Below are 27,701 nucleotides of genomic sequence, written 5' to 3'. Positions count from 1 at the left end.
TTTAAAAAAAAAATTACAAGTAATGCTTAGGTTAATCAAAAATAAATACTTTTGACATTAAAATTTTAATTAAATCGCAGTTAAGTAATTAAATTTAAAGAAAAAAATTAATCGTCTTACCTACATAAAAATGAAAAAAGAAACTGTTTTATTATTTCTTATATTATGGACGAAAGACAGCGTGTCAAACGCTGAAGAGTTACATAAAGAGATATCGGCGTCTTTGCCACAGAAGAAAGACCTAGCGATATCCGTATGCAGCGATTTAATCAAAAATGACTCGGTAAGTTATACATAACTAGCATACTTAAATAAATAAAAATAAATAAATTGAACGCTATAAGATTGCAATATAGTATTATTAATATTAATAAAAATAATTAGATCATAGTATCGCGACCACATAGGTAGCAGTTATATTATCTGCTACCCAAGCTGTGATAGCCTAGTGGTTAGGACGTCCGCCTTCTAATCGGAGGTTGGGGGTTCGATCCCGGGCACGCACTTCTAACTTTTCGGAGTTATGTGCGTTTTAAATAATTAAATATCAGTTGCTTTAACGGTGAAGGAAAACATCATGAAGCAACCTGCATGCATGAGAGTTCTTCATAATGTTCTCAAAGGTGTGTGAAGTCTACCAATCCGCACATGGCCAGCGTGGTAGACTCTGCAGTGAACCGGCGATGGGTTGATTATGATGATGATGATGATGATGATGATGATTAAGCAATAAGTATATGACACCTTACGGGAATTTTCTTTAATCTAAGTAAATATTTACATAAATTAAAGAAAAGGTCCGGGGTTTAATTCCGGGCACGCACCTCTAACTTATCGGTGAAGGTAATTTATTTAGAAACAATTTTACCTTTATAGTTCTGCAGGAAAAAATCTATATAGAGTTTAAAAGTTACTAGTTAATATTATATTGAGTACTTACCTTGGGAACTTACAGCTTTCAGGTATTTCTCTAAGTTACTCTTCATAAAGTCTAATTGACACTGATTAACAGACATTACGAAATTTTGCTATAGGCAATTAGTCAGAACACTTGAAGGTAAAACATGTCAAATCCAAATTTCGACCACAAATATTGTGAAATGTGTCGATGTAAATATAGATCTATAATAATAATACTCAATTAATTATATACCTTCACCTTAAAATGATTTTTTTTGTTATGCTTCTTACTCGCTTCTCCATACAAACATATTAGGTACCTACGCTGATTATTTTTTGTTATTCTAGAATCTAGATTTAAGCCAGATATCGCTTTATCTCTCCACTAACGATGCCTTACAACAATAAATATAGTAAGATCATAATCATAAATCAAACTACAAAATTGCAAATCTAACGATCAAGGCATACCTATTATAATTTCAAATACTTACAGTACGTGGTCGAAAGTAACCTTTAGAAGGAGATAGCAAATTTGTAGCGCACTGTCTCTGTCGTTGAGACCGATAAAACGTCATATAGGTGTGAGTGACAGAGACAACGCTCTACAAAGACGAAATGTCATTCTAAAGGCCGATGTACATCACTTTCGGCCGCGTACTGTACTCGTATGTTTAGTTTGCGCCGCGCCGCCGAATCCATGCGGCTTCCTGCGACTCGTTTTATCTAGATCGTCCAAGGTTTTATCATTGATGTCGCTGGTCCACCTAGTGGGGGTCTTCCAGCGCTGCGCTTTCTGGTGCGAGGGATGCCATTCTAGACCTTGGTTGGGGACCCTAACGTCTATCGGTTTTTCGGACTATGTTCTCTGTCCTTTGCCACTTTAGCTTCGCAACCCGTTGAGCTATGTCAGTTACTCTAGTTCTCCTACGGATCTCTTCTTTTCGGATTAGATCACGTAGAGAAACGCCAAGCATAACTCTGAGTTTTCTTTCCGCATGCCATGCAAATAAAATCTATATTTGTATTCGTAACTATTATTATTAACTATTATTAATTATTATACACTAGATGATGCCCGCAACTTCGTCCGTGTGTATTAAGATTTTTAAATCCCGTGGGAACTCTTTAATTTTCCGGGACAAAAAGTAGCCTATGTCTTTCCCCGGGATGTAGGTAAGCTAACACTGTATCAAATTTTATCAAAACCGGCTAAACTGTTGGGCCGTGAAAAGCTAGCAGACAGACACACTTTCGCATTTATAATATGGATTTTATATAGGTACCTAACTATAATCCCCAGCTCTCGTAATTTGCGACCACTTTTTCTCATTATCGCCGACTGTATATTAATTTCCATCCGATATCAAGATTATCATAATCAATATGAACTATGCAACAACTAACAATGTTGTTGTCCTTACGATCAATATGTTATGTTATGATACTTGCTGATTCGCCCTGACTTCGTTCGGGTGGAATATCTGAAAACCCTTTCAGTGAGTATCTGTATTATAGAGGAAAAGCGGAATGTGTGTTATGTGCAGAATCTTAAGTTGCTAGACACAGGGATTAGAGATCTGCGTTGGTATGTCAGTCAGTCAGTTTCTCCTTTTATTTATAAGTGGATTAACTCACTAGTCCCAGCCTTTGGTGGAATTTCTCAAAACATTTCTTAGTAGGGTTCCTTAACCTTAAAGGAAATCTCAAATGCAATTTCTAGACAGGTTTGAACTATACTTTGTCCATGTCAGACGATTAGTTTATCCTTGATAGAGGATTAGAAAAGTTGTTCCACTTATTAAGTATTAATGAAAATGCTACAATAAAACTTAAAGCTAGCCTTATCTAATACAGTACACTGTACACACTACACATGGGTCCAAGGTTAGCTCGCGTGCTAATAATAATTATTAAGTTGTACAGTGTAAGAACTAAGTATTTAATTAATTACTTATTTCAACTGGAATCAATTAAATTTCGATATCGGACAAGCAATATTCGGCTTTCCTACCATCTTGTACAGTGTTCCCATAAAATTCCTATAAAAGATATAATACAGGATTAAACGCAGTTTCTATGAGTAGGTTCTTCACACCAAGTGACTCTCCTAGTCTACTAGTCTGCTTACCATACAAAAAAATATTGTTGTTTTACACAATAAGCTTGATGACCAAAACATATTGAACCAAGCAAATATAAATTTATTTATTTATTGACACTTTATTGCACACAACACAAAGTAAACATTGAAAAAACACAATACAGGATCTTATTCTAATAGATGAAGCATGCAAAGGCGGCCTTATCGCTAAAGCGATCTCTTCCAGGCAACCTTTGACGAAAGGAATCACGAAAGCACGGGTTGGTGCGGCAGCCGAAAATGGCCCTAGGTATTATTATAAATTAGACTACATACACAGTACATTCTAATAATACACAAATATATATAAATATATATACCTATATACATATCTCTATAATATACTACATAATTCTGTTTACATAGATAAATAATAGTTCTTCAAACGATTTTTGAAGGTGTTTAAGGATTTCGCCTGACGTATTTCAGCTGGGAGAGAATTCCAGAGCTTGACACTGTTAGTGGTGAAAGAGTTACCATAGTATACCGTGCAGCTGTGTGGAGTCATAAGCTTATTGTCGGTGCTGGAGCGGAGGGAGAACTGATGGTTCTCGCCAAGATAGGAAAACCGTTCTTTTAAGTATGATGGTGTTTGAGGGTAGTACAGAATACGATATAGGAGCGACAAAGCGTGCATCTCCCTCCGCCGAGACACTAGCAGCCACTTTAGTTTAGCACGGAACTCTGATACATGATCATATTTTCGTAGGCCGAAGATGAAGCGAATACACATGTTTTGTAGTCTCTCCAGCTTGTTTAAAAGTTCTTGTGTCAGGTCCGGATAACAAGAGAATATAAATCATACTTACTTTGTGAGACAATAGAAGCCAATTAGACTGTGACTCACGACGCATAGGCTAGTGATTTTTTGACTGAATTCTGTATTGTATTTTGTAACAGCATTCAAATGTTACAAAATAATTTTGAATCAATAGAGGAATAGCCAAATTGTCTGGGCGGAGAAAATGCCGAAAGAAAAACTCCGCGCGCAATTTTGCGATAAAGTGCCTACATACAAATGAAATAATTTTGATTTTTAACCGACTTCAAAAAAAGGAGGAGGTTCTCAATTCGTCGGAATCTTTTTTTTTAATTTTTTTTTTTTATGTATGACGGCTGAAGAGTCTCAGAGCCATTTTTAAAAAGAGTAACGTCAGCATTGCTGACGTCACTGTGCTCACTATCTTCATCCATTGTGAATGAAACCACAATACTTGCTTGAAATTTTACTTTTATTGCAATAATCTCGTGAGATTCGAGCAGCACGACGTCTCAAGCAATAATGCCACTCGAGACATCGGCCGCTTGTATTTATACCAAGGCATGCGTAATCGTTCGCTTACAATAACAATTCGTCATTGCTTCCAATCGTTCACTATGTCTAAATCAACGTTATAAATTCTGAAGCTATTTTAATATTTGGTTAACAAAGTAATGTTTAACTTTTGATTTGAACAGTTTGACTACAATTAAATATTAACGCCGTCGCGCCGACAATTAATATTAACGCCATCGCGCCGACACGGCCATACTGACAGGCGGTGCGCGCTCTGCACCAGCCTGATGATTGATATTGATTCTGAAACAATTATTTTTCTTTTGAGATTGGTATCTGTGAGCATCAGATGATGCTTAGTTATGTTTAAAGTGAACCAGCACATTTTTTTATGTTTCTGGTCTTTGGGTACTAAGTGAAAGATTTCACTTATTGTGGATATTTGTGGATGTGGATAAACTCGTGGATGGTCTCGTGGATAATCTCGTGGATAATCTCGTGGATAATCTCGTGGATAATCTCGTGGATAATCTCGTGGATAATCTCGTGGATAATCTCGTGGATAATCTCGTGGATAATCTCGTGGATAATCTCGTGGATAATCTCGTGGATAATCTCGTGGATAATCTCGTGGATGATCTCGTGGATAATCTCGTGGATGATCTCGTGGATAGTCTCGTGGATAATCTCGTGGATAGTCTCGTGGATAAACTCGTGGATGTCGTAGAGGGTGGGGAAGGAGTAGTGTTATGCACAGGGTTTTGGATAATAAGTTTTTAGATTATGGTAACTCACCGTTTTATTTTGTAACATTTTCCATGGTTGCTTCTTGAGTGAGTTGTTCCAGCGTCTCGTCTCGAGACGTGGATGCTCCGGGGTTTGTTGTCAATACGTCTTCTGGCGCCGACACGGTTTCTTGGCTACCAGGCTGAGGGGCTCGACGAAGTTGGTCATGGGCGACCTTTCGTGGTCGTCCTCTGCCAACTACTTTCTTCACCAGATAGCGATCATTTTCTAGTATTCTACAAACTTCATATGGTTCACTGAATTTGAGGTCTAATGAAGTTTGATTACGTGGGTTGTTCTTAATCAGAACATAATCTCCTCTTTGGAAGGGGTGTATTTTGGCTTTGCGTAGGTTGAAGCGTTGTCTGTCAGTTTCAGCTGATTGAGACATTTTCTGATGTACATATTGAGTTAGTGCTTCAATGTTGATGGTTTGACTGTCAATGTCTACTAAATTCAGCAGCTCAGGTGGAACACAATGTCTTCGCTGAGTGATGAGAGTTAGTGGCGCAACCCCAGTGACACGATGAGCGGTACAATTCATTGCTAATTGGAGTTCTTCGAGTGTTGTGTGCCATTCCTCGGTTTCGTAGTTTTTTATCATTGTTAGTGCATTTTTTAGTGTTGCCACGACTCTTTCAACTTGGCCATTTGCTCGGCTAACTCCTGGCGCTATAGCATGAATTTGAATTCCGAGGTTGTCACAATAATTTTTGAACTCGCCCAAGAATTCTCTTCCTCCATCAACGATGATTTGAATAGGTGTTCCAAATAAGTACACACCCCGCTTTAGGGCAGCAAGCGTACTATGTGGATTTTTATTTGTTGCATAGTAGAACAGTACGTACTTCGTGAAGGCATCGACTGTCACGATTACGTACTGTTGATCATTTGGAGTTCCCAGCTTGCCTGTGATGTCCATGTGAATAACTTGGAATGCAGCTGACGGCTTCTGGATTGGGTGTAATTGTGCCTGAACAGAACCCGACGTTCCTTTGGAAGTCCTGCATATTACACAGTTTTCGACAAATGTTCGAACCAAAGTACTCATCTTTTCAAACCAGTAAGTTTCTTTGATCTTGTGTAGTGTCTTTTCCCAGCCGCAATGCTTGAGTGCAGTGTGAAAAGAGTTAATAATGCTCCATTGGAACGACTTTGGTACTACTATGCAATGGTGTTGTCCAAAGACTGGGTCTTGAACTGTTCTCTTTAGAACGTCTTCTTCTAACACATAACCCTCTACTGGGTTGTTGTCTCTTAAGGTATCCATTAGCCGTCTCAATTCTTCATCTCGGCGTTGTTCGACTTTGAGCCAATTTAGGTCTCTAGTCATCACATTGACCGTGAGTTCACCTGGGTTTCTGCTAAAGAAATCGGCGTGTTGGAGTCGCTCGCCTTTTCGGTATTCTACCTCAAACTCATAATTTTGTAGGAACGCCCACCAGCGATGAACTCTGGGTAAGAGGTCCTTTTTATGCTTGGATGCTTTTAATGCATTGCAGTCTGTTATTACAGTAAACTTACGCCCGTAGAGGTACTGGCGAAAATGTTTGATGGCGCGGACCACTGCCAAGGTTTCTAACTCGTATGAGTGATAACGACTTTCGGCGTCAGTGGTTCTCATACTCATAAATGCAACTGCGTGTTGACGTCCTTCAATTACTTGAACGAGTACTGCACCAAATCCGAGACTGCTTGCGTCTGTGTACAGTTGTATGGGTGCTTCTTCTTGGAACAAAGTTAGTACTGGAGCTGAAGTCAGACATTGTATTATTTTGTTCCGTGCTTCTTCATGTCGGTGGTTCCATTCCCACTTTGCACCTTGTTTCGTCAATTCATATAGGGGTAACATGATACGGGAAAAGTCAGGAATGTATTTCCGGAAATAGCCTGCCAAGCCATTGAATTGTCTTACTTGCTTAGCAGTCTTAGGCACAGGGGCTTTTACGAGAGCTTCTTCTTTCTTTGGACTTGGTTGGACATGCCCGTCTGAAACTACATGACCCAGATATTCAATAGAGCGTTTAAAAAAACTGCACTTGGCGGCATTAATTGAAAAGCCAGCTTCCTGCAGAGCCATTAGGATCCGCTCTATGTGAGATAGTCCTTCAGAGAAATCTGCACATTTGCTCAGAACATCATCGACATATACCTGTGCAGCAGTTCCCAGCAATGGTTGGAGAGCTCTGTTAATGCATCGCTGGTAGACAGAGCTAGCATTGCTCAGACCAAATGGCATGGTGTTGTATTCATATAATCCGTCAGGTGTAACGAAAGCAGTTTTCTCTATTGAATTTTCTGATATTGGTATTTGGTGGAAGCCAGCAGCCATGTCCAAACTTGTGTAGAAACGACCATTCACCAGTTGATCAATCTGATCGGAGATCAGTGGTAGTGGATAATGGTCTCGTAGAGTATTGGCATTGAGTTCTCGAAAGTCTACACATAGACGATCATCGCCATTCTTCTTTTTGACCAATATGATGGGGCTTGAGAATGGTGATTTACTTTCTCGTATGATTTTGTGTTCCAGTAATTCCTTTATAATGTTTCGGACCTTTTCTCTTTCTACTGGGCTAAGGCGATAAGGTCTTCGTTCCACATATTTTTCAGGGTTCTTCAGTCGAATTTCTAATTCACCAGTGTTAACTCTGGTCTTAGGATAGCCATGGATGAACAGATGTTCGTATTTGTTTAGAAGTATTCGTAATTGTGCGATTTCATCATCATTGGTTAGATCGCAGTCCAGCGTGTTAAAGATAAAATTATTCGTGCTCACATGGTTTATACTTTGTTGGTGTACCAGCTTCGTTCCGTTAGACGTGATAATCATGTTCAGGTTCGTGTTGTGTATCAAATTCATGCCCACTAGGACATCCGTAGACATCTCATAATCAGGTAGTATGTAGAACTGTAATTCAACACTTATATTGTCTATGACACAAACAGTCAGAAGCTTCGTTAGTGATAAGACAGGAAACTGACCAATGCCTTTCAAGAAATTGACCGTTTGTCTTCTCTGTCCAGGTAGTTTAGCAGCAACTGATTCTCGAATAATTGAGCATTCTGCTCCACTGTCAAAAACAGCTTGTATGGTGTTAGCACCTATTTGAACGGTTATGGGTGCTAAATTCGTTCCTGCAACGCAATTTACGTTCGAAACCAGTGAACGTTCTCGTTTGTAGCACACCTCGTATGTATGACCTGGTTTCTTGCAGTACGTACACATGGTCATAGTTGCTGGCTTAGAACTCTTCTCGCCTACTTCTGGCTTAGTTTCTTGTGGTTTGTATCTGCAATCGCTTGTCGCATGGTTCGTCCTCTTGCATATGCGACAAGCTGACATCGATGGATTGCCATCTGAAACACGTGGACGTTTGCTAGGTGGTCCTTGATGTAAATTCGCCTGTGGACGCTTCTTCCGTATGGAGGATGCGATCGAGATGAGTTCAGGTACTGTAGTTGCCCTTGCATTTAATAATTCAATTCGTAGACGTTCATCATTGACGCATCCAATTACGGCTTCAACCGCATGTTCATTATCTAACTTGTCCTTGGTGACTCTTTTCCACAGGACCCAGGCACGAGATAAAAACTCGGCAATGTCTTTTGATGAGTCATAGACATGCTCCCTGAATCGGAGGATGTCTCGGGAATATCTGTTTTCTGGTTCGAACGTGGTGATAAGATTCTTGCGCAATTCATCCCATGTGGAGGTGGTCACCATCCAGTCATCAACCCACATTTTAGCTCGTCCTTTCAGCAGGCTACATGCCCGCATTCGGATGTCAAAGTCACTGATTTTATATGCCTCGACTGCTTTGTCTATATGCTGACACCATTCACGTACACCAACACTGGTGTCAGGATCAAATGATGGTAGGTAGATGTCCTTGAGTCTGACCTTTGATTCAGCAGGTGGGGCACACATACGTTCCGACATTGTTTGCATCATCTGCATCATTTGCATGAAAAACTGAGGTGGAACTCCACCCATAGACTGACAGGATACTTCGTTTCGAGGTTCGACGTCAAGGCGGTTTTGCTGCGGCATATCTGATGATCGACCTGGTGGAACAGCGGTCGATCCCACTTCTGATGACGGCTGAAGAGTCTCAGAGCCATTTTTAAAAAGAGTAACGTCAGCATTGCTGACGTCACTGTGCTCACTATCTTCATCCATTGTGAATGAAACCACAATACTTGCTTGAAATTTTACTTTTATTGCAATAATCTCGTGAGATTCGAGCAGCACGACGTCTCAAGCAATAATGCCACTCGAGACATCGGCCGCTTGTATTTATACCAAGGCATGCGTAATCGTTCGCTTACAATAACAATTCGTCATTGCTTCCAATCGTTCACTATGTCTAAATCAACGTTATAAATTCTGAAGCTATTTTAATATTTGGTTAACAAAGTAATGTTTAACTTTTGATTTGAACAGTTTGACTACAATTAAATATTAACGCCGTCGCGCCGACAATTAATAGCGCCGACATGTATGTTCCCCGATTACTCGAAAACGCCTGGACCGATTTTGAAAATTCTTTTTTTGTTTGAAAGGGTATACTTCAAAGTTGGTCCCATTTCAATTTGGTGAAGATCTGATGAACATCTTCGAAGATAGATACTGGAACTCCTCAACGGATAAGAGTAAATTGCTCGCGATCAGTGTAATAGCTTAGTAAACAGTAGATTTTTAACCAGTCATAGCATAATTCCATGGGGCTACTAAAAATTGTGAAATAAAAAATTTTTACAAAAAAAATAAAAACCGACTTCGTTACACAAACACTAAAAATTGAAAAATAATTTAATTTATTACCGATTATATTATGTATACAAGAGTTAATATAGTTCCATAATAATATTTTTTGGGGTCGGAGATAGCTTGCATGTCGGGGATGGACTTTGTCCCGGAAAATCAAAGAGTTCCCATGGGGTTTTTAAAAAACCTAAATCCAAGCAGATGAAGTCTAGAGACTTAAATTTCAGTTATTAAAACGAGACGGTTTTATTTCAACGATATAAAGCTGTCTCATTTTAACAGTGTTTTAAGTCTAAGCATACCACGGAGCAAACTCAAAGTATGCTATTGCTATACTATCTCAGCCGGATGTTATCAATTAAGATTCTGCCGGAACGACTCTTTTGAATCCTTTTTTTTGATTTTTCATAAAATTAGCTATTTATACCTATTTTTAGGGTTCCGTACCTCAAAAAGAAAAAAGGAACCCATTTATATAGTCTTTGATTTATCGTACAAAATGTCGAATAAATACGAGTCTGACTCGCACTTGCCTGGTTTATTTTGCAGAACGTATCTAGATGTCTACTAATTTAATTATGTACGTTCTACATAAGTATTCAAGATATCATAATAACCGGTCAAGTGCGAGTTAGACTGGCATACGAAGGGTTCCGTACCATCGTACAAGAAACTTTATCATTTTGATTTTTAATTTTTTTTGTGATGTAACTACAATTTCAGATTTCAGGTTTCAGATTTTTCCTTTTCTTGTGCTATAAGACATAGCTACCTGCCAAATTTCACGATTCTAAATCAATGGAAGTACCCACCCTATAAGTATTGTTTCCCTTGACGGGACTTGAGAGACACGACAGACAACGAAGTGATCCTATAAGGTCGGGTTCCTTTTTTCTCTGGATATACGGAATTGGTAGAATAATATAATTTATTACCTGCTATAGCTAATACCCGCGACTTCGTACGCGTGGATTTAGGTTTTTGAAAATACCGTGGGAAATCTTTGATTTTCCAGCATAAAAAGTAGTCTATGAGGATAGTCTATGTCACTCTGCTGGTCTTAAACTATACCCATGCAAAAATCACGTCGATACCGTTGCTCCGTTGCGACGTGATTGAAGGACAAACGAATAAACCAACAAACAAACACACTTTCGCATTTATAATAATACATAAACTTTAACAGTTTCTAGAGGATGGCGAACTGTCTATTTTAAAATGTATTATTGAAATTAACGTGATCAATAAAAAAAATGCGTACGAATAGATTTAGATTAATTTAGTTATTCGATTATTAGTAAGCCTACCCATTTATTAATTGTGTGAAGATTTCCTTATTAAAGCTAAATGCTTTGAGGTCATTGTCCGCTGTGATAGAGGTTGCGTTCTTCATGCTAATAATGCAAATCACTTCCTTATCTTATAACAAATGAAATAGATAAAAAATATACCATTTTACTAGCTGACCGCCCACGGCTTCGCCCGGGTGGACTTGGCTATTCCATTGCTAAATATGAATTTAAGTACAGTAGTTTAAGTTATAGTTTTGTTTTACTATAGGTTAGGTAAAGATTACTTATGTCTTGAAATTTTGTTTTGCTCAAGATTTTATAATTATATTACATAAAAGTACCGGTCGTTATGCCATTAGCGATTTTATCTCCTGTCTTTTGATTAGTTTTCTCAGACAATAAGCGAACCGTTTAAATTGCGACTTTATTGTACTTTTTATCAACTGACCGTTGCGTCTTCCTAAATGTCTTAAATGCACCGTTTTGGTAACAGTTGGTGAGAATAATAGGTTCCTAAACGGAAAATATATCAAATTCAAATCTAAGTAAGTACAGTACGCGGTAGAAAATAATGTACATTGACCTTTAGAATGAGATTTCAGCTTTTGATTTCAGCCGGTCTCAACGACAGAGACAATGTTCTACAAAATCACTATCTCTTTCTAAAGGTCGATGTACATTATTTTCTGCCGGGTACCTACTGTAATATGTATTATTTGTTACACATTTTCACATAACAACTATTATTCTAAGACCTTTATATTAATCACTTGTATTAGATTTATAAAATAATAAAGATTTATCTCTGTGGTGTCTTAGATTATGATTTCCGAGTGTTGAGTGTAAGGTTGAATGTTTTTTGGTAAGTAGATAGTACACCTAACTGATATCTAGCTAGCTGTTTGACCTAGCTAGTAGTATGAGCGGATTTAAGGTGAACGAGTTTAGTATAACAACTTTTTGTTGTTTTTAATATGAATATAATTATTATAGACCTTTCCATATCAAATTAAACTATGGATCTCTACTAAGTATAAATCCCACCCCTCAAGAAGGCCGTGACCCCCGCTAAATACCTATTTCATTAAAAATTCTCAAAAGGCAACGTTTTTGGTCAATAGTTTACAAGGAGGCGCCGCCGTTTGACCTTGAATAGCTATCAATTTTTTGGAGCCTTGCGTCGATCACGACCGATTAAATTGATTTATTGTACCTGAATAAAATAGAATCATCCGTCAAAATCATGAATTCCTAGGATAATATTAGGGTCACTATGTAAATTTATAAATAAATAAAATAAAAATACTTTTTATTCAATTAAACAAACAACCTCGGTCAGCATAGTCTGGCCATTAAACGAGGTAACGCAGCCAGCGTTCTGGACACCCTGCCTCGTTACGGTGGTTTGGATGATATTTTTGATTTGTAATGTTAATATTTAATTGTTATAGGCTTGTTAAATAAAACTAATAAAGGTAAAATTAATGATAAACTAAAAAAAAAAACTTTTAAAGTAGGTACCTACTTTTGAATCGTCAAAAGCGTTCTACGGTCTATACCACTGGGTCGGAATGCCTTTCCTACCGAGAAGAACCAGCTAGAAACTCGGCAGTTGCTCTTTTCAATGTCCCGAATGAACTAGGGCTAAGTAGAAACTTGCTTTGTGCAATGTTTGTACATCAATCACTTTAGCATCATCATCATGATCAACGCCATAGTCAGCTCACTACAGACTTACAGAGCACGGGCCCTCCTCTCAGTATGAGAATCAATCACTTATATTGTAGGTACCTATTCTAGTTTTTACTACGACTAACGTAACATACCTACGCTCGGTTTGACTTCAAAAGATCACTTTGGTGATAAGGCCGCTTTTGCACCTTAGCACAGTTGTTTTTCTACTTGTTTGATGTTTCTACATATTACTGTTTTGTTGCAATAAAGCTTTATAAGTATGTACTTCTAAGTAGGTAGGTACTTAGACTTCCGAATTAGTCACTTTTTAGTATCAACACCTGATTTCAAGTCATGGGAAATAGGAAGCATTAAACGAGATATTTTAGTGGGAATGTTTGGTAAACAGGCTGAACCGTAGCAATAGCGCAAAATGCTATGCTATGACTAACTTCGGTGTAGGTAAGGTCTTTGTTTTTATGTTTTAGGGTTCCGTTAAACAGTAGGGTGGTAAACAAGGAAGGACGTTTTGTCCAGTTCGTATGTCCGTCTATATATCCGTGTGTCACAGGCTCACAGCCATTTTTAGGGTTCCGTAGTTCCGTACCTCGATAAGAAAAATGAACCCTTAATATAGGATCACTTTGTTGTCCGTCTGTCTGTCCGTCTGTCGTGTCTGTCAAGAGAACCTATAGGTACTTCCCGTTGACCTAGAATCATGAAATTTGACAGGTAGGTAGATAGGCCATATAGCATAAGTAAAGGAAAAATCCGAAAACCTTGAATTTGTGGTTACATCACAAAAAAATTAAAATATGTTCATAAACAATTTTTATTTATTTCAATACAATAGAAAACTATATATAGTATATACATACAGAAAAAACTTATCACTAAAAATTTTATTTTTTCAATAAATATACGCCGTCCAAATGGTCATTTATGGGCATTGTGCCCAAAACACAGGCGCTATTACCTCGCTGAACGGCAAGGCTCAACTGTTGAGCGAAATAAGCACCAGCTCTTGGGTCACCAGACGCGTGGATCAGCTTTTGGGACACGACGTTTATAAAAGCTTTCGTGTCCGATGACCATAGGCCCAGAGTCTCAAACGCAAGCGCCGCGAATACATAGGTAGTCCTTACTATTGACAGTATTTACGGCGCTTAAGTTCTTGAGCAGACTCGGCTGCTACAGCCGCTTTTTGGCACGTGCCCGGTAAATGGGACGCTGCCAACGTGTCGACGCAGGTCGCATCATAAACAAATAATTGGTATTTTAAATTCTAAGTGGGGTACCATATGAATGTACTTTACCTGTACATTCTAAAAGAGATTTTTTATTTATTTTTATGCTTAAAAGTTTTTGATTTATCGTGCAAAGTATCGAAAAAATACATGAGTATGAAATACACGGAACCCTCGGTACGCGGTCTGACTCGCACTTGGCCGGTTTTGTTTACAAAATTGAATGGTTACTTTTCTTTGCTTTCCAGTACTCAAAAGTTAGCACGAAGGAGCGCGAGGATCGTAAAACTTGTGAAAATAACTTTTTAAGTAAGTATGAACAATGAAATCTTTTCTTCTTATAATCAAAAATAATGTAAATTCTATTAAAACACAATTTCGAATTTCAGGCCACTACCACATATCTAAAAAACCACCAAAAGTAACGATAAAAGAGCGGACATCATACAAAGTTTCGTTCACAGTGACGCCGTCGAAACATACACTAATAGTGGCGTTGGTCAATGAACATAACAGCGACGAAATCGTAAGTTCAATATTTATTTAAAGTTAGCCATCGCAATATATTATTATGTAGGTACTTACGATACCAATTCTTTTATATTAAAATAACATTAGTAGACTCAAGAGTTGAGACATATTGGGGCAGAGACAAGGCTAGTTAAATTCGAAAAAAAAAATGAATAATTTAATAAAAAACCGATGTGCGTAGAGAGAGATTGATATACATATACTTACTTTTTATTATTTGATATAATATGCTTACTTTTTTTTAAATAGAAATATCGAGCAAACGAGCACGCGGGTCGGATCACCTGATGTTAAATGATTACCGCCGCCCATTAACATTTTCAGCACCAGAGGGACTGCCGATATTATCGTATACATATAAACATAATAGTGCCCAAAATCAACACTAGATATCACTTACCTTACAATTTATAATTTACTAGCTGCCCCGGCGAACTTCGTACCGCCTAACAGTGGATTCTTTTTCAGGATTTTTTTAATTTTTCTCTCCGTAAGAACCATCCTCGTACTTCACGGAATATTATAAAAAAAGAATTAGCGAAATCGGTTCAGCTGTTTTCGAGACTTGCGATCAGAAAATCAGCAATTCATTTTTATATATGTATAGAATTATTCCTTATAATTTAGGTTTTTAACTTAGAAACTTAATAATTAGGTACCATTTATTTATTTATTTTATATCTTATTAGAACGGCAGTGCCACTTAGACTAACTAGATGATTAATAATAAATTTAAATACAAATAAAGGTACAAGAAAAAAGACATAAAATACAAAACGATAAAAGATCAAAGGATTTTGAATATGTACCATGTTCATGGGCGGCGGTAATCACTTAACATCAAACTGAAACTCGAACTTAAATTATTTATTCTGAATAGGTAAAATTTTACGCTTAGGTACTGATGGTCAAAATTTTAATTTGTAAGACATCAGGTGACGTGATCGTTTGCATTGCACGCTATCTCCATTTCAAACAAAAGTATACTTTTCAGATATACTACAGCCTTATCGAAAACAATGAAAAGCCCAACGTAATATACCCAGATCCTATAGAAAACTATACTTTCTGGTCAGCTGCATTGAGCCCTACCGGCGCAACCTCACTGTGGAGACGAGGGCCGGCTTTACCATCATGGAAACAATATGTCAAGAAACAGTACGATATTAAGATAAAGTTTTTGATGGATTCATATAAAAGTGATTCTTATTATATAGCTGGGCAATTTTGGTGGAATTCTAGTGATCGTAAGTAAAAATTGTCTTTCAGAGAAAAAAAATTATCCAGACTAATATTTAAAAAAAACCCTTTTTTACTATCTCAATGTTTTTGGATTTTTTGTCCGACACGGATACGCCTGCACCATCGTACACTATAAACTGCATCATATATACCCTTATGTAAAGCTGTCAATAATTTTATTATTTTTAATTACAGCTACAGATTCAGATTTCAGAGTAATAAATAACTGCGTAAAAGAAATCCAAGGAAATATGTATAATAAAAGGATCGGAGTAAGTAAACATTTCACTTCCAATTACTCAGTACCACAGAATTTTAAAAGAAATGGTAGATATACTACTGACTTTAATACCGGGACAGTGGGTCTTTGATTTCCGCAACTCAGTCTCTCAGTCACAAAAAAATAATTTTATTCTAAATCACAGTAGGTATCTCTAGCATTCGAAAGCAAGATAAATTAAACGCGAATGTCGCCTGCTTATTGGTTTTTTATCGTATATACTTTGGAAAGTGTACGCAGGAACATCACAAGCTTGTTCCTCCTTCACCGTTCTACCACAGAACAGCGAGATGCTCAACGAATCGCTAAGGTTTGAAATGCCCTCCCGGTGTCTGTGTTTCCTGCCACGTAGGTAGGTAGGTATAGGTAACCTAAAATTATTTTCAAGGCAAGAGTATTCACTGTTCTAAGCAAGCGGGCTCCAATACAACCAATTTCGACAAAACTTGGTAGGTAGTATACAGAGATAGCTTTTATCTCGGAGACGGACATAGGCTACTTTTTATCCTGGAGGATAGTAGGTACCTATATTTTAAATCAAAGGGGTTTAAAAAAATCAAAATCCACGAAAATAATATGAATAATTTTTTTCTAGCCAAATCGCACCGTGGTATTGCAAAGGTTGCCTCTAAATGATACGTGCACCATACGCGTGGAGGGAAAATACGGCATGACTAATGTTACGTACCAGACGCCTGCTTATGAAGATGTGCCCCTCAGTGAGCCACGTAAGTAACATCTTTTCTTCTTGGGCTTATTTCAGCGCTTGGACGTTGTCTGTCCGTTGGTCGTGAGATGCCGCTGCAGCTACCTGCCGGATCACTCCAGCCAGTTGAGATCACTCCAAAAGCCAAGAAGGCTAGGTCAGAAAAGACTTCAGGGGGTGTCGCTGGAAAGGTATATAGGTAATGTAGTCTGGGCATTGCACGTGGGTCCGACACCTACATACCTTTTAAAACTTCCTTTTGGCACAGAGAACCTCAAGAGTACCTAAGCATACGGTTCTGCATGAAAACAAAATTGTAAAATGTTGGCGGGGGGTAGGGGAGAGTACTTTGTTGTGATTGCTGGACTCAAAAGTGACGTAATCAAGACAATGTGCGGAATGAGGGTACCGAACGGGCGTGGGCCGACTTTTATGTTCAATTCAATTCCCAATTATTGGCTTTTAGGTGTGCCAGCTGGGCACAGAGTGTTTCGCCAGTGTCACGTTTATGGAGAAGACTTTTATGTTAAACAACTGCCTAAACTTAGCGATCGGGGGTGTCCGGCTATTAGGCGTCTCGTCTATAGGTGGTGGTCTGTGCTATTTGGAATGGTGGGTCTGTGTTGTCAAGAAACAAGACAATGCACGAACAATACAAAACATGCGTGTTAAAAAAAAGTAATAAATAACTCAAAGTTCCCATGTAGAATTTTCGAAAAATCTAGGTAAGTATAACATTAATTTTGTTGCTTTTAGCGCCAGAAATACCAAGTAATTTATCTACGGAGGCATCCCAAGAGGTGAATTCAGATCTTTGGTCGGTGCGTGTGCGATGGGCCAAGCCCAGGCGTGCGCCTTACGACTACAACGTTACTTTACGTGCACACACTGTACACAGTCAAAATGTTACAGGGGTAAGAAATCACACTCATACCTACTAAATAAAATATCATTATCATCATGATCAACCCATCGCCAGCTCACTACAGAGCACGGGTCTCATCTCAGAGTGAGAAGGGTTTTGGCTATAGTCTACCACGCTGGCCAAGTGAGGATTGGCAAACTTCATACACCTTTGAGAACATTATGAAGAACTCTCAAGGCATGCAGGTTTCCTTACGATGTTTTCCTTCACCGTTATGAAATCTCAAAGCAAGTGATATTTAATTAGGTACTTAAAACGCACATAACTCTGAAAAGTTAAAGGTCCCGGGATCGAACCCCCGACCACCGAATAGGAGGCTAACTACTATCTAGCTATCACAGCTAATAATATAGTCTTCAGTTAGTTCAGCTTCGCAACCTACTCTCACTACGGGTCACTAGTGGTACTTAGTTTAAGAAATAATCACTTATCATCACATATTATAAACCATGTATAATCACTTACAGAACGTAACAGAAGTGAAGTTCAAAAACGTAAAAGGAGAGGGGATGTACATCGTGTCCGTGGCCGCGCGAGTTCCTGGCAAACCCTCAGCAGTTGCCACCCAAAGGAGCCTATTTCCCGGTAAGGACAGCCAGATAACCTATCACCAGTGAGAGAAAGGATATTATGAACCTACCTAGTACCTCAACGACGTAGCTTTAGGCTGGCCGCACAAAGGGCCACACAGGTGTTTTTAGGGTTCCATACCTCAAAAGGAAAAACGGAACCCTTATAGGATCACTTTGTCGTCTGTCTATCAAGAAACCTACAGGGTACTTCCTGTTGACCTAGAATCATGAAATTTGGCAGGAAGGTGGGTCTTATAGGTGGCATTAGGGGAAAAATCTGAAAACCGTGAATTTGTGGTTACATCACACAAAAAAAATTAATTTGTGGTCATAAACTAATAATTATTAGTATTTTCAATTTTCGAAGTAAGATAACTATATCAAGTGGGGGTATCATATGAAAGGGCTTCACCTGTGCATTCAAAAACAGATTTTTATTTATTTTTAAGCATCATAGATTTTTTTTTTATTCAGATACAAGTTAGCCCTTGACTGCAATCTCACCTGGTGGTAAGTGATGATGCAGTCTAAGATGATAGCGGGCTAACCTGGAAGGGGTATGGCAGTTTTTATTAAACCCATACCCCTTTGGTTTCTACACGGCATCGTACCGGAACGCTAAATCGCTTGGCGGCACGGCTTTGCCGGTAGGGTGGTAACTAGCCACGGCCGAAGCCTCCCACCAGACCAGACCAGAAATTTAGAAATTATAAAATTCCAAACCCCTGCCAGGATTCGAACCCGGGACCTCCCACTATTAAGACCACAGCGCTCACCACTGCGCCAGGGAGGTCGTCAAAGTTAGTTCTTTAATTATCGTGCAAAATGTCGAAAAAATACGACTGAATTACGGAACCCTCGTTGCGCGAGCCTGACTCTCACTTGGCCGGTGTTTTTATTAATTAGTTTAGTAGGGTATTATTTAGTGTGATTCCTGTGACTTCCACATGGATTTAAAACAATTATATAATTAAAAAATGGAACAATTCCATGGGAACTCTTTGATTTTCCGGAATAAAAAGTAGCCTATGTCCTTCTGCGGGATAAAGGCAATCTCGGTACCAAAGTACAAAACCGACGCACGATTTCAATTTTCAACATACCTGTGTACAAACAAAAATATATTTATGCTTTGTACTTACGTAGTTGCATTTGAAGTCGGTTTTTTAATTATCTAAAAATGATGACCACCAAACTTCGTTCCGAAGATGGCACGCGATGATGATGATGATGACGAAATAACTAGAATAAAAGACCGCTGGAAGATCGCAGCTAATATTGTGTGTATATTGCAGCTCGAGCGACCACGCCGCCGGGGCCGACCGGCCTCATGATGGGCGCGTCGTGGGCGGCGGCGCTGCTAACCGTGAGCGCGCTGCTCATGGTCGTACTCTACGTGCGTAGGAGACTGGCGACTAAGCGCTGCGCTAACATATACTTTCCAGTAAGGCTCCGAACACATCTAGTACACTCTATCCACGGAGAGAAGCTAGTATAGGGATCTCTAGTCTTTGTTGCGTAATCCCATAAAAATGACAAAGACGAGAACACAATTAGCGCTAACCCTTTTTAACCCCCACTGTTTTTTTCTTAATCATTTGTATGGGATTACGTAATAGAGAGAGCATACTAACTTCTCTCCGTGGATAGAGCTTTAGCCAATAATGAGAAAGTGCCAGACGTGATAGCCGTTGTCACACTGTAACAGTATTAGGTACATCCCAGTAACATAGAAGAGAGTAGAGAAGTTGTACCTACTATATAGTAGGTAGTATACTACAGTGTGACGATGGCTATCAAGTCTGACAGTTTTCTCATTATTGGCTAAAATGCATTGTTGTTTGTCACACGACTGCCATAAATTCAACCAACAAAACGAGGGGAGACGCTGTACCGCAGTTTCGAATCCTGCCGGTTCCGCAATTTTCAGCTTGTATTTAAAATTATTTAGAAATACGTATTTCTATTTCTTTTCTCCTACTTAGTCGGAAATCGCTAAAAGATTATTATAATTTAAAATATTCTACATACAAGCAAGGGGCAGGTACCTCTTAAAAGCCCACAGCAATCTCTGTAAAGGTCATCTGTAGTACGCACATAGTACGCGACAGGTAAAGAAGGGAATTGGGTAAGGAACGGACCGCACACCCGCACATCCCCACGTAAACCCAGTGCGGGCGAGCGCGGATGACGTGCGGATGTGCGGGGTGTTCCCTACCCGATACCGGCACATACCCCGATTGCAATCTCAACCTGTCGCGGACTATACCTACAAAAGTTTTCTTACCAGGGAATCCTTGAGAAAACACCGGAAGATATTGACAAAGACGCAGGAAGTCCTGAATCCGGTTCGGAGGACCACTGGGAGATTCGTCTGGATCGTTTGCTCCTGCATGAGATCATAGGAGAAGGTGCCTTTGGCGTCGTACGAAGGGGCACCTTTGCACCAGCTAACAAAAATGTGGCTATTAAAATGCTAAAAGGTTAGTGTTTTGTCTGATCTTTTATTTCAGTTTTCTCTTTCTATATTGAATATTGCAGTGACTGTCTATTTTTTAATTAATTGATTATTATGGTTCGACTAAGTAAGATCATTTCGCTAAATATAATTTAACTAATCTGAAAACGAAGCTGAGCAAAAATTCCATTTTGTAGATTTTTCTATTTTGATACTACCAATATACCTAGGTATTTACTTCAGAATTGGAACACAAAGTTTTGTAATCATTTCTAGAGCCCATCGCTATCCACTCGAGGTTTTATGTCTATGCTAAGATATTTATCGTACCTACCGTCTGTTAGCTATATTTTTCAAACAGCGAAATTTGCAAGGTTGCGATAGTTCATCGTGAAGTATTCCGCCAGTATTGTTTTCTAAGCATAGGTAATTGAAGTTTATTCCATTACAAGTTAGCCTTTGACTGCAATCTCACCTGGTGGTAAGTGATGATGCAGTCTAAGATGGAAGCGGCCTAACTTGGAAAGGGTATGACAGTTTTATTAAACCCATACCCCTTATCAGTTTGTACACGGCATTCGTACGGAACACTTAATCGCTCGGCGCACACGGCTTTGCCGGTAGGGTGGTGTAACTTAGCCACAGCCGTAGCCTCCCATCAGACTAGAAGTCTTGGATTTACTTCTCATTGTTAATCAGATTTCCCATCCCTGGAGGAGATCCGGTCATTTCGCGCCGAGATGGAGCTGATGAAGAGTGTTGGAGCACACCCCCACGTGGTGAGTCTGGTGGGCTGCTGCAGCGGGCGGAGACCCCTCATCGTGGCCGAATACTGCAGCCGCGGAGACCTCTTATCTTACCTCAGGTAATATTGGCATTAAGTCAGTTGTATACAATCTCTAAACTGAATTGAGAGTTCTAAAACCAGTCACCTGAGGTATTACTGCGGTTGCTAATTACACTGCAGTGTGATAAGCGCAATAACCTCTGATTGCTTGACGCTCGCTCGCTATTGGCTACAATACATTGTTGCAACAAGAAAGCCAAAAATTCGGCTTTTCACTACAATTGCGATTGTAATATAGATTATATAAAGTTGATGTAGTTTTTCCGGAATCGACCTGCTGCACTGCTTGGATTTGGAAGCCCCCGGTAAATTAAAAAGTAAAAAAGTTGTGAGCACCACAACTGTTGCAAAAACTTTTAGCATAGGTAGTTGTGTTGTGTTGTGAAAGTTGTGTGGTGTGTCAGGGGACGTTTTCGTAAAATTGAAGAAAAAAATTTGCGCTCGCGTCGCTCGTAAAAGTTGTTGGTTTTGATTATAAGTTGAGAAAAACCTTAAATCCAACAAACACGTCTAGCCATATGAAAAAATATATTATAACTTATTTTAAAGAAATTCGTTGTCTCCAGATGTTCATGGGACCTGATGTTGTCAAGGCGTAACGTCAAGTACTACAACAATAACAAAGAGTCCATCAACTATCGCAACGATCTGTTTAAAAACAAACCCGACTCGAGATTTGTTGCGAACCGCCTCTACGAATTTGAGGAAGTTTGCGACACTGAACTCACTTTACTTGACCTGCTTTCCTTCTGTCGACAAATTGCTATGGGCATGAAGTTTCTAGCTTCAAACCGAGTAATTCATAGGTTAGTATAGTAACACAAAATACGTAAGCAAATGCTCTACTTACTTATAAGTTTAGACAGTTTTCACATTCGACATTTTCGAATTTCGAACGTTTTGGAAAACATGTTTGTGATTGGTTGGTGACACAAGATAGTTAACGCCCACTGAGATTTTCGTCTCTATCATTTGTATGGGATTACGTAATAGAGAAAGCCCTATATTAACTTCTTTCCGTAGATAGAGATTAGTAACTTGTAAGCTGCATTGCTACTTAGGCTGCCTTTGCCTTTGCATCAGGGATGGGTAAAACTAACAACAAGATTGCTCCGTTTTCATAATAGTACCTAATTTGTCTTAGCTTTAGTTCGTTCATATAACTTGCTACATATCCACACGACACAATCTTCGTAAAAAGTACAATAATAATTGCCCAAATGGAAGGTCGTCTAAATTAAACAATTTTTTGTTCATTCCTAGGGACCTAGCGGCTAGAAACGTATTAGTAACTGCTGATAGGACATTGAAAATAGCCGATTTCGGTCTTTCGCGAGACGTGTATCAAGAGAACCAATATAAACAGAAAAGCAACGGCAAGATGCCCGTGAAATGGATGGCTTTGGAGTCTTTAACGCATCGGATTTATACAACACAGACTGATGTGTAAGTAACATTAACAAATAATTAATATTATGTTTGTATAATTAGTACCTAATCAAATAGCAATTTTATATTGGGATGGTAATCAGTAGATCTGGGGGTATTGTTTATAATAAGTATAATATAAATGTACACATTCACCTAATAAAACATAATAGGTAGGTAACCTATCTACGATAGACGTTGGGGTCCAAAGGTGCTGGAGTGGCGACCTCGCACCGGAAGACGCAGTGTTGGAAGACCCCCACTAGGTGGACGGACGACATCAGACGAGTCGCAAGGAGCCGCTGGATTTAGACGGCGCAAGACCGTGGCGTGTGGAAGTCCTTACAAGCGACCTACGTCCAGCAGTGGACGTCTATCGGTTGATGATGATGATGATGATGATGATGAATCTACGTAGATACCTAATAAGTTAGCTCCAGCGCAGAAGTGTCGGCCAAAAATACTTAAATTTTTTTTTTTTTTTGAATTTATATAATTACTTTTTTTTTTTTTTAATACAATAAAACTTAAAGCTAGCCTTATCTAATTACTATATAAATCATGACCGCGTGGAATGGTGCCAAGAATACTGGCTGCATTTCCGCGCTGGACAGCCAGGCTGATCCGCTGCGCAAAAAATGAGCCAGCCCTTCTGTCACCAGTTGATGACCAATACTTAAATGGATGGATGTCATAAAACGTGTGTAAAATAATATTAATCTACATATGTACTTAATCTCTAAATCTACATGCAGTCAAGATATTTATTGGCTTCTGAAATTATTGTCCTGTCAAGGTTTTTTGCAATAAAATTTCCGTCGAGTTTCAGCCATTCCATTGCACGCTTACGAGTTGGGAGGTAACGATAGATAGGATTCAATTGAAACAAAAACCAGCCCGCGTCGTCGCACGCGCGTTGATGTCTTTTGTACGAGTCATTTTATAATCTCGTAGCATAATGTAAATCAATCTTAATTTTGTTTTGTTTTCAATTAATAGAGTATTTTACGATTTTTTGAACTGTGACTTAATTTGATCCTAAAGTGATAATAAACTACCAAAAAAAATTACAAAAATTGTATTCGATCGATAAGTGCAATAAAAATGCATTTAATTTACATTTCACATTTCGCTGCGAAAACGCTACCCGCCATCTTTTTGGGTTCATGAGCTGTCATGACGTCACACGGATTAGTAAGCAACGTTGCTGTTTTCTTAGATCCACGTGAAGTCACAGTCGGAATTAACATGGCGGCTACGGAGTACGGTATCATGCGTTTTGGATATTTGTAGATACAGAACAGATAAAAAAAGTGAAATCTTTAAAATTAAATAATTTTATATACCTACTGAAATTAACATTTTTCGATTGTTTTAAGTAAAATCAACGTTTGTTGTTAGGTGGTCGTTCGGCGTGGTGATGTGGGAGGTGGTGACGCTGGGAGGAGCGCCCTACGCCGGCGTGGGCGCCGCAAGGTTGCCGCGCTTGCTGGCGGCGGGGTACCGCATGCCGAGACCGCAGAACTGTAGTGCATCGTTGTGAGTATGCTTCCATTAGCTTGTATGTGTCCACTGCTAGACATAAGTCTTTTGAAGAGCGCGCCACCACACACGAGCCTCCGCCTTCCTCATCTACCCATTTTCCACCACCTTTTTAAGATCATCGGTCCAGCGGACTGAAGGTCATCCCACACTGCACTTACCAGTACGCGGTAATTGCAGAACGCGATAGCTCCAACGGACCACGGTTTTGCGACAGATATGCCTTGTCCACTGCCACTTCAGTTTGTTAGATAATTATTTTAGCTAAGTCAGTTTCTTTGGTTCTCCGACATAATATCCTCATTGTAGATGATTCTATCCTTCGGGGAAACACCCAACATAGTCCATTCCATAGCCCGTTGAGCGACTTTGAGTTTGTGCAGAAGGCCAGCTGTTAGTGTTCACGTTTCCGCTCTACTCATGTCACGCTTCTTCTCTATTCTGAGACTTCTAACCGACTTCCAAAAAGGAGCTGGATCTCAATTCAGCCAGTTTTTTTATTTTTTATTTTAACGATGATCCTGGCCTGTCTGCAAAAAACCTTTAAAACCTTATAAACGAGTTAATTTAAATTTTCACCAAAACATAGTCTTCTGTAAAGGCATAAAAGCAGAGGCGAGTAGATCATAAATAATTGTTGGTTGCTTACTTACGTGGCTTGGCGAAGGCTTATTTTAGAGTCACAGAAGGTTATAATGGAATATCACAGTTTGAAAGTCAGACTAAAATATTTACCTACTGTCCCTACGTAGCTCAAAATCGGGTTCTAGTGTAAACTAGATATTGACCCACGCAAGTGAAGCGAAGGGGATACGCTGATTTATGACATACGTTGCATACAGATACCAGTTAATGTTGGCATGCTGGAATGACCGGCCGCGCTCCCGACCAACGTTCTCCGAGCTTCACGCCAAATTGGACGAACTTCTATGTGCTAGCGCCGACCACTACCTCTCCCTCACGCTGCCAGCCCTCGTGCCCGATGACGTCACTACCGACGCGCCGCTCAGCCGATACGTGCGCAACTTGATGAGGTAAATACAAGCTGATCCTTGCAGATATGCTCGGCGAGCAAACTTCAGATATGTAGAGATAGTAAGTCATAGTGCTATGATCGGCCGCGCTCCCGTGCAACGTCTCAAAAGATCTTTTGAATGTTTATTTCCACGCCACATTAGAGCTACTAAAGTTATAAAGGTGTATGAATACAACTTTGTCACACATAGCTACATGGTTGACAATAGAGATAAAATTATAGTGTGGTTTAGTGCTGGAACGACAGGCCGCCCTTTGATCTACGTTCTCGAAGTACCTACCTAAATAAAAGGTGATCGCATATCCCGCGTCATTCGCATTTTTAGTAATAGGTATCTACGGGTTATCTTTACCTACTTTATTTTTACAAGTTAGAATAACCAGCTTAGGTACCCCGTGCAGTTCTTAAAATTTCACTCGTATGTTGCAGAGGCAAGTGGTGGAACGGAAAGATGTATGAGCGGCCGCTCACAGCGCCCACCAACCACTACACAGCGCAGCCATCGCCGCTCATACAAACTTGACTCAGTGAATAGACTCGTTGGATTTAAATAATCACCATCAGAACGAATGAACTCATATGATTTAAATCGTCGCCATTAGACAAATGAACTCATATTATTTAAATTAGGGCCATTTGAAAAATGAACTCATTGGATTTAATTTATCACCATCAGACGATCTCAAATGATTTAAATCGTCGCAATTAGACAAATGAACTAATATGATTTAAATCTGGCCATTAAGACAAATGAACTCATATAATTTAAATCTGGCTATTAGACAAATGAACTCATATGATTTAAATCGGTGCCATTAGAAAAACTCATTAGATTTAAATCATCACCATCAGACAAATTTACTCAATGGATTTAAATCATCGCTATCAGAGAAATGGACTCGTTGGATTTAAATCATCTTTATCAGAAGAATAAACTTAATGGATTTAAATCATCGCTATCAGACAATTGAACTCATTGGATTTAAATCATTTCCATCAGACGAATAAATTCAATGGATTTAAATCATCGCTATCAGATAAATGGACTCGTTGGATTTAAATCATCTCCATCAGACGAATAACTTCAATGGTTCAATTCATCGCTATCGGAGGAATGGACTCGTTGGGTTTAAATCATCGTCATCAGCCGTATAAACTCAATGGATTTAAATCATTGCTATCAGAGGAATGGACTCGTTGGATTTAAAACATCGTCATCACCCGTATAAACTCAATGGATTTAAATCATCACTATCAAACAAATGAACTCGATGGATTTAAATCATCGTCATCAGACGAATGAGTTTAATGGATTTAAATTATCAATTCTTTATTTAGAGAATACCTAGGTACGCGTGAAACAGTTGTGCCTAAACTCAGTTTTATTTACCGTAATTATTAGGTTTTAGTTAGATAACATGAATTCCTATGATCTCAAATACGAAATATCATTAGTTATTACGTAATATTTGTACAATAAGTAGTATACGAATTCTTAAAATATAAACATTAAATTGATTTTAATTTAAAAATACTTATTCATATTGTACAGTTCTTGCAATTCACAAAGGCGAATGAACTTTACTTGTGGTTACGTCGTATACACGGACATTGCGTAAATGTGCGTGCATGTCGGACCAATCAGTCGCGAGCGCTCGCAAACATACCCATTTACTTTACCTTACTTATACCAACAAGACTTAAACGTGAAATGAAAAACAATATGCACTTATGTGTAAAGTTAAACATTTCTAATGGTAAGTAAACTCTGTACCTACCTATTACTGTTGTGAAAATAAAGACTTCGAATTAGAATATTCTCTCGTACTTATGTTAATAATTTAGAAATTAGATCTGCATACTCATTTCTAAATATTTTGCTAAAACTCTTAAAATCTCCGTAAGTTAAGACTGAATCACATCCGTGAAAAAATTAACGATTATGTATTTCTGTTGACATTTTTTCTATAGGGCTTTATCGTTTAAATAAGACGGTGATCAAGGTAGCATTAGCTCCCGCGACGTACAGCTTCCTCAAGAACCGT

At 38.8% G+C, this 27,701-nt stretch overlaps 1 protein-coding gene across 1 annotated transcript; it reads left to right on the top strand.

Moving 5' to 3' along the window:
• Positions 1–108: 108 nt before the first annotated feature.
• Positions 109–27,373, top strand: LOC117991969 (tyrosine-protein kinase receptor torso-like). The gene is made up of 16 exons (XM_034979609.2): positions 109–283; positions 14,338–14,398; positions 14,479–14,615; positions 15,615–15,867; positions 16,058–16,134; positions 16,738–16,870; positions 17,605–17,762; positions 18,241–18,358; positions 19,641–19,789; positions 20,636–20,828; positions 21,503–21,668; positions 22,217–22,456; positions 22,914–23,096; positions 24,480–24,617; positions 25,463–25,654; positions 26,086–27,373. The coding sequence occupies exons 1-16, from the start codon at positions 131–133 to the stop codon at positions 26,177–26,179; spliced, it is 2,445 nt and encodes an 814-aa protein (XP_034835500.1). The 5' UTR covers positions 109–130; the 3' UTR covers positions 26,180–27,373.
• Positions 27,374–27,701: the final 328 nt, after the last annotated feature.

This window comes from Maniola hyperantus, chromosome 20 (assembly GCF_902806685.2).
Source record: "Maniola hyperantus chromosome 20, iAphHyp1.2, whole genome shotgun sequence".
Lineage (NCBI taxonomy): Eukaryota > Metazoa > Arthropoda > Insecta > Lepidoptera > Nymphalidae > Maniola > Maniola hyperantus.
This window is presented reverse-complemented; position numbering and strand designations above follow the sequence as displayed.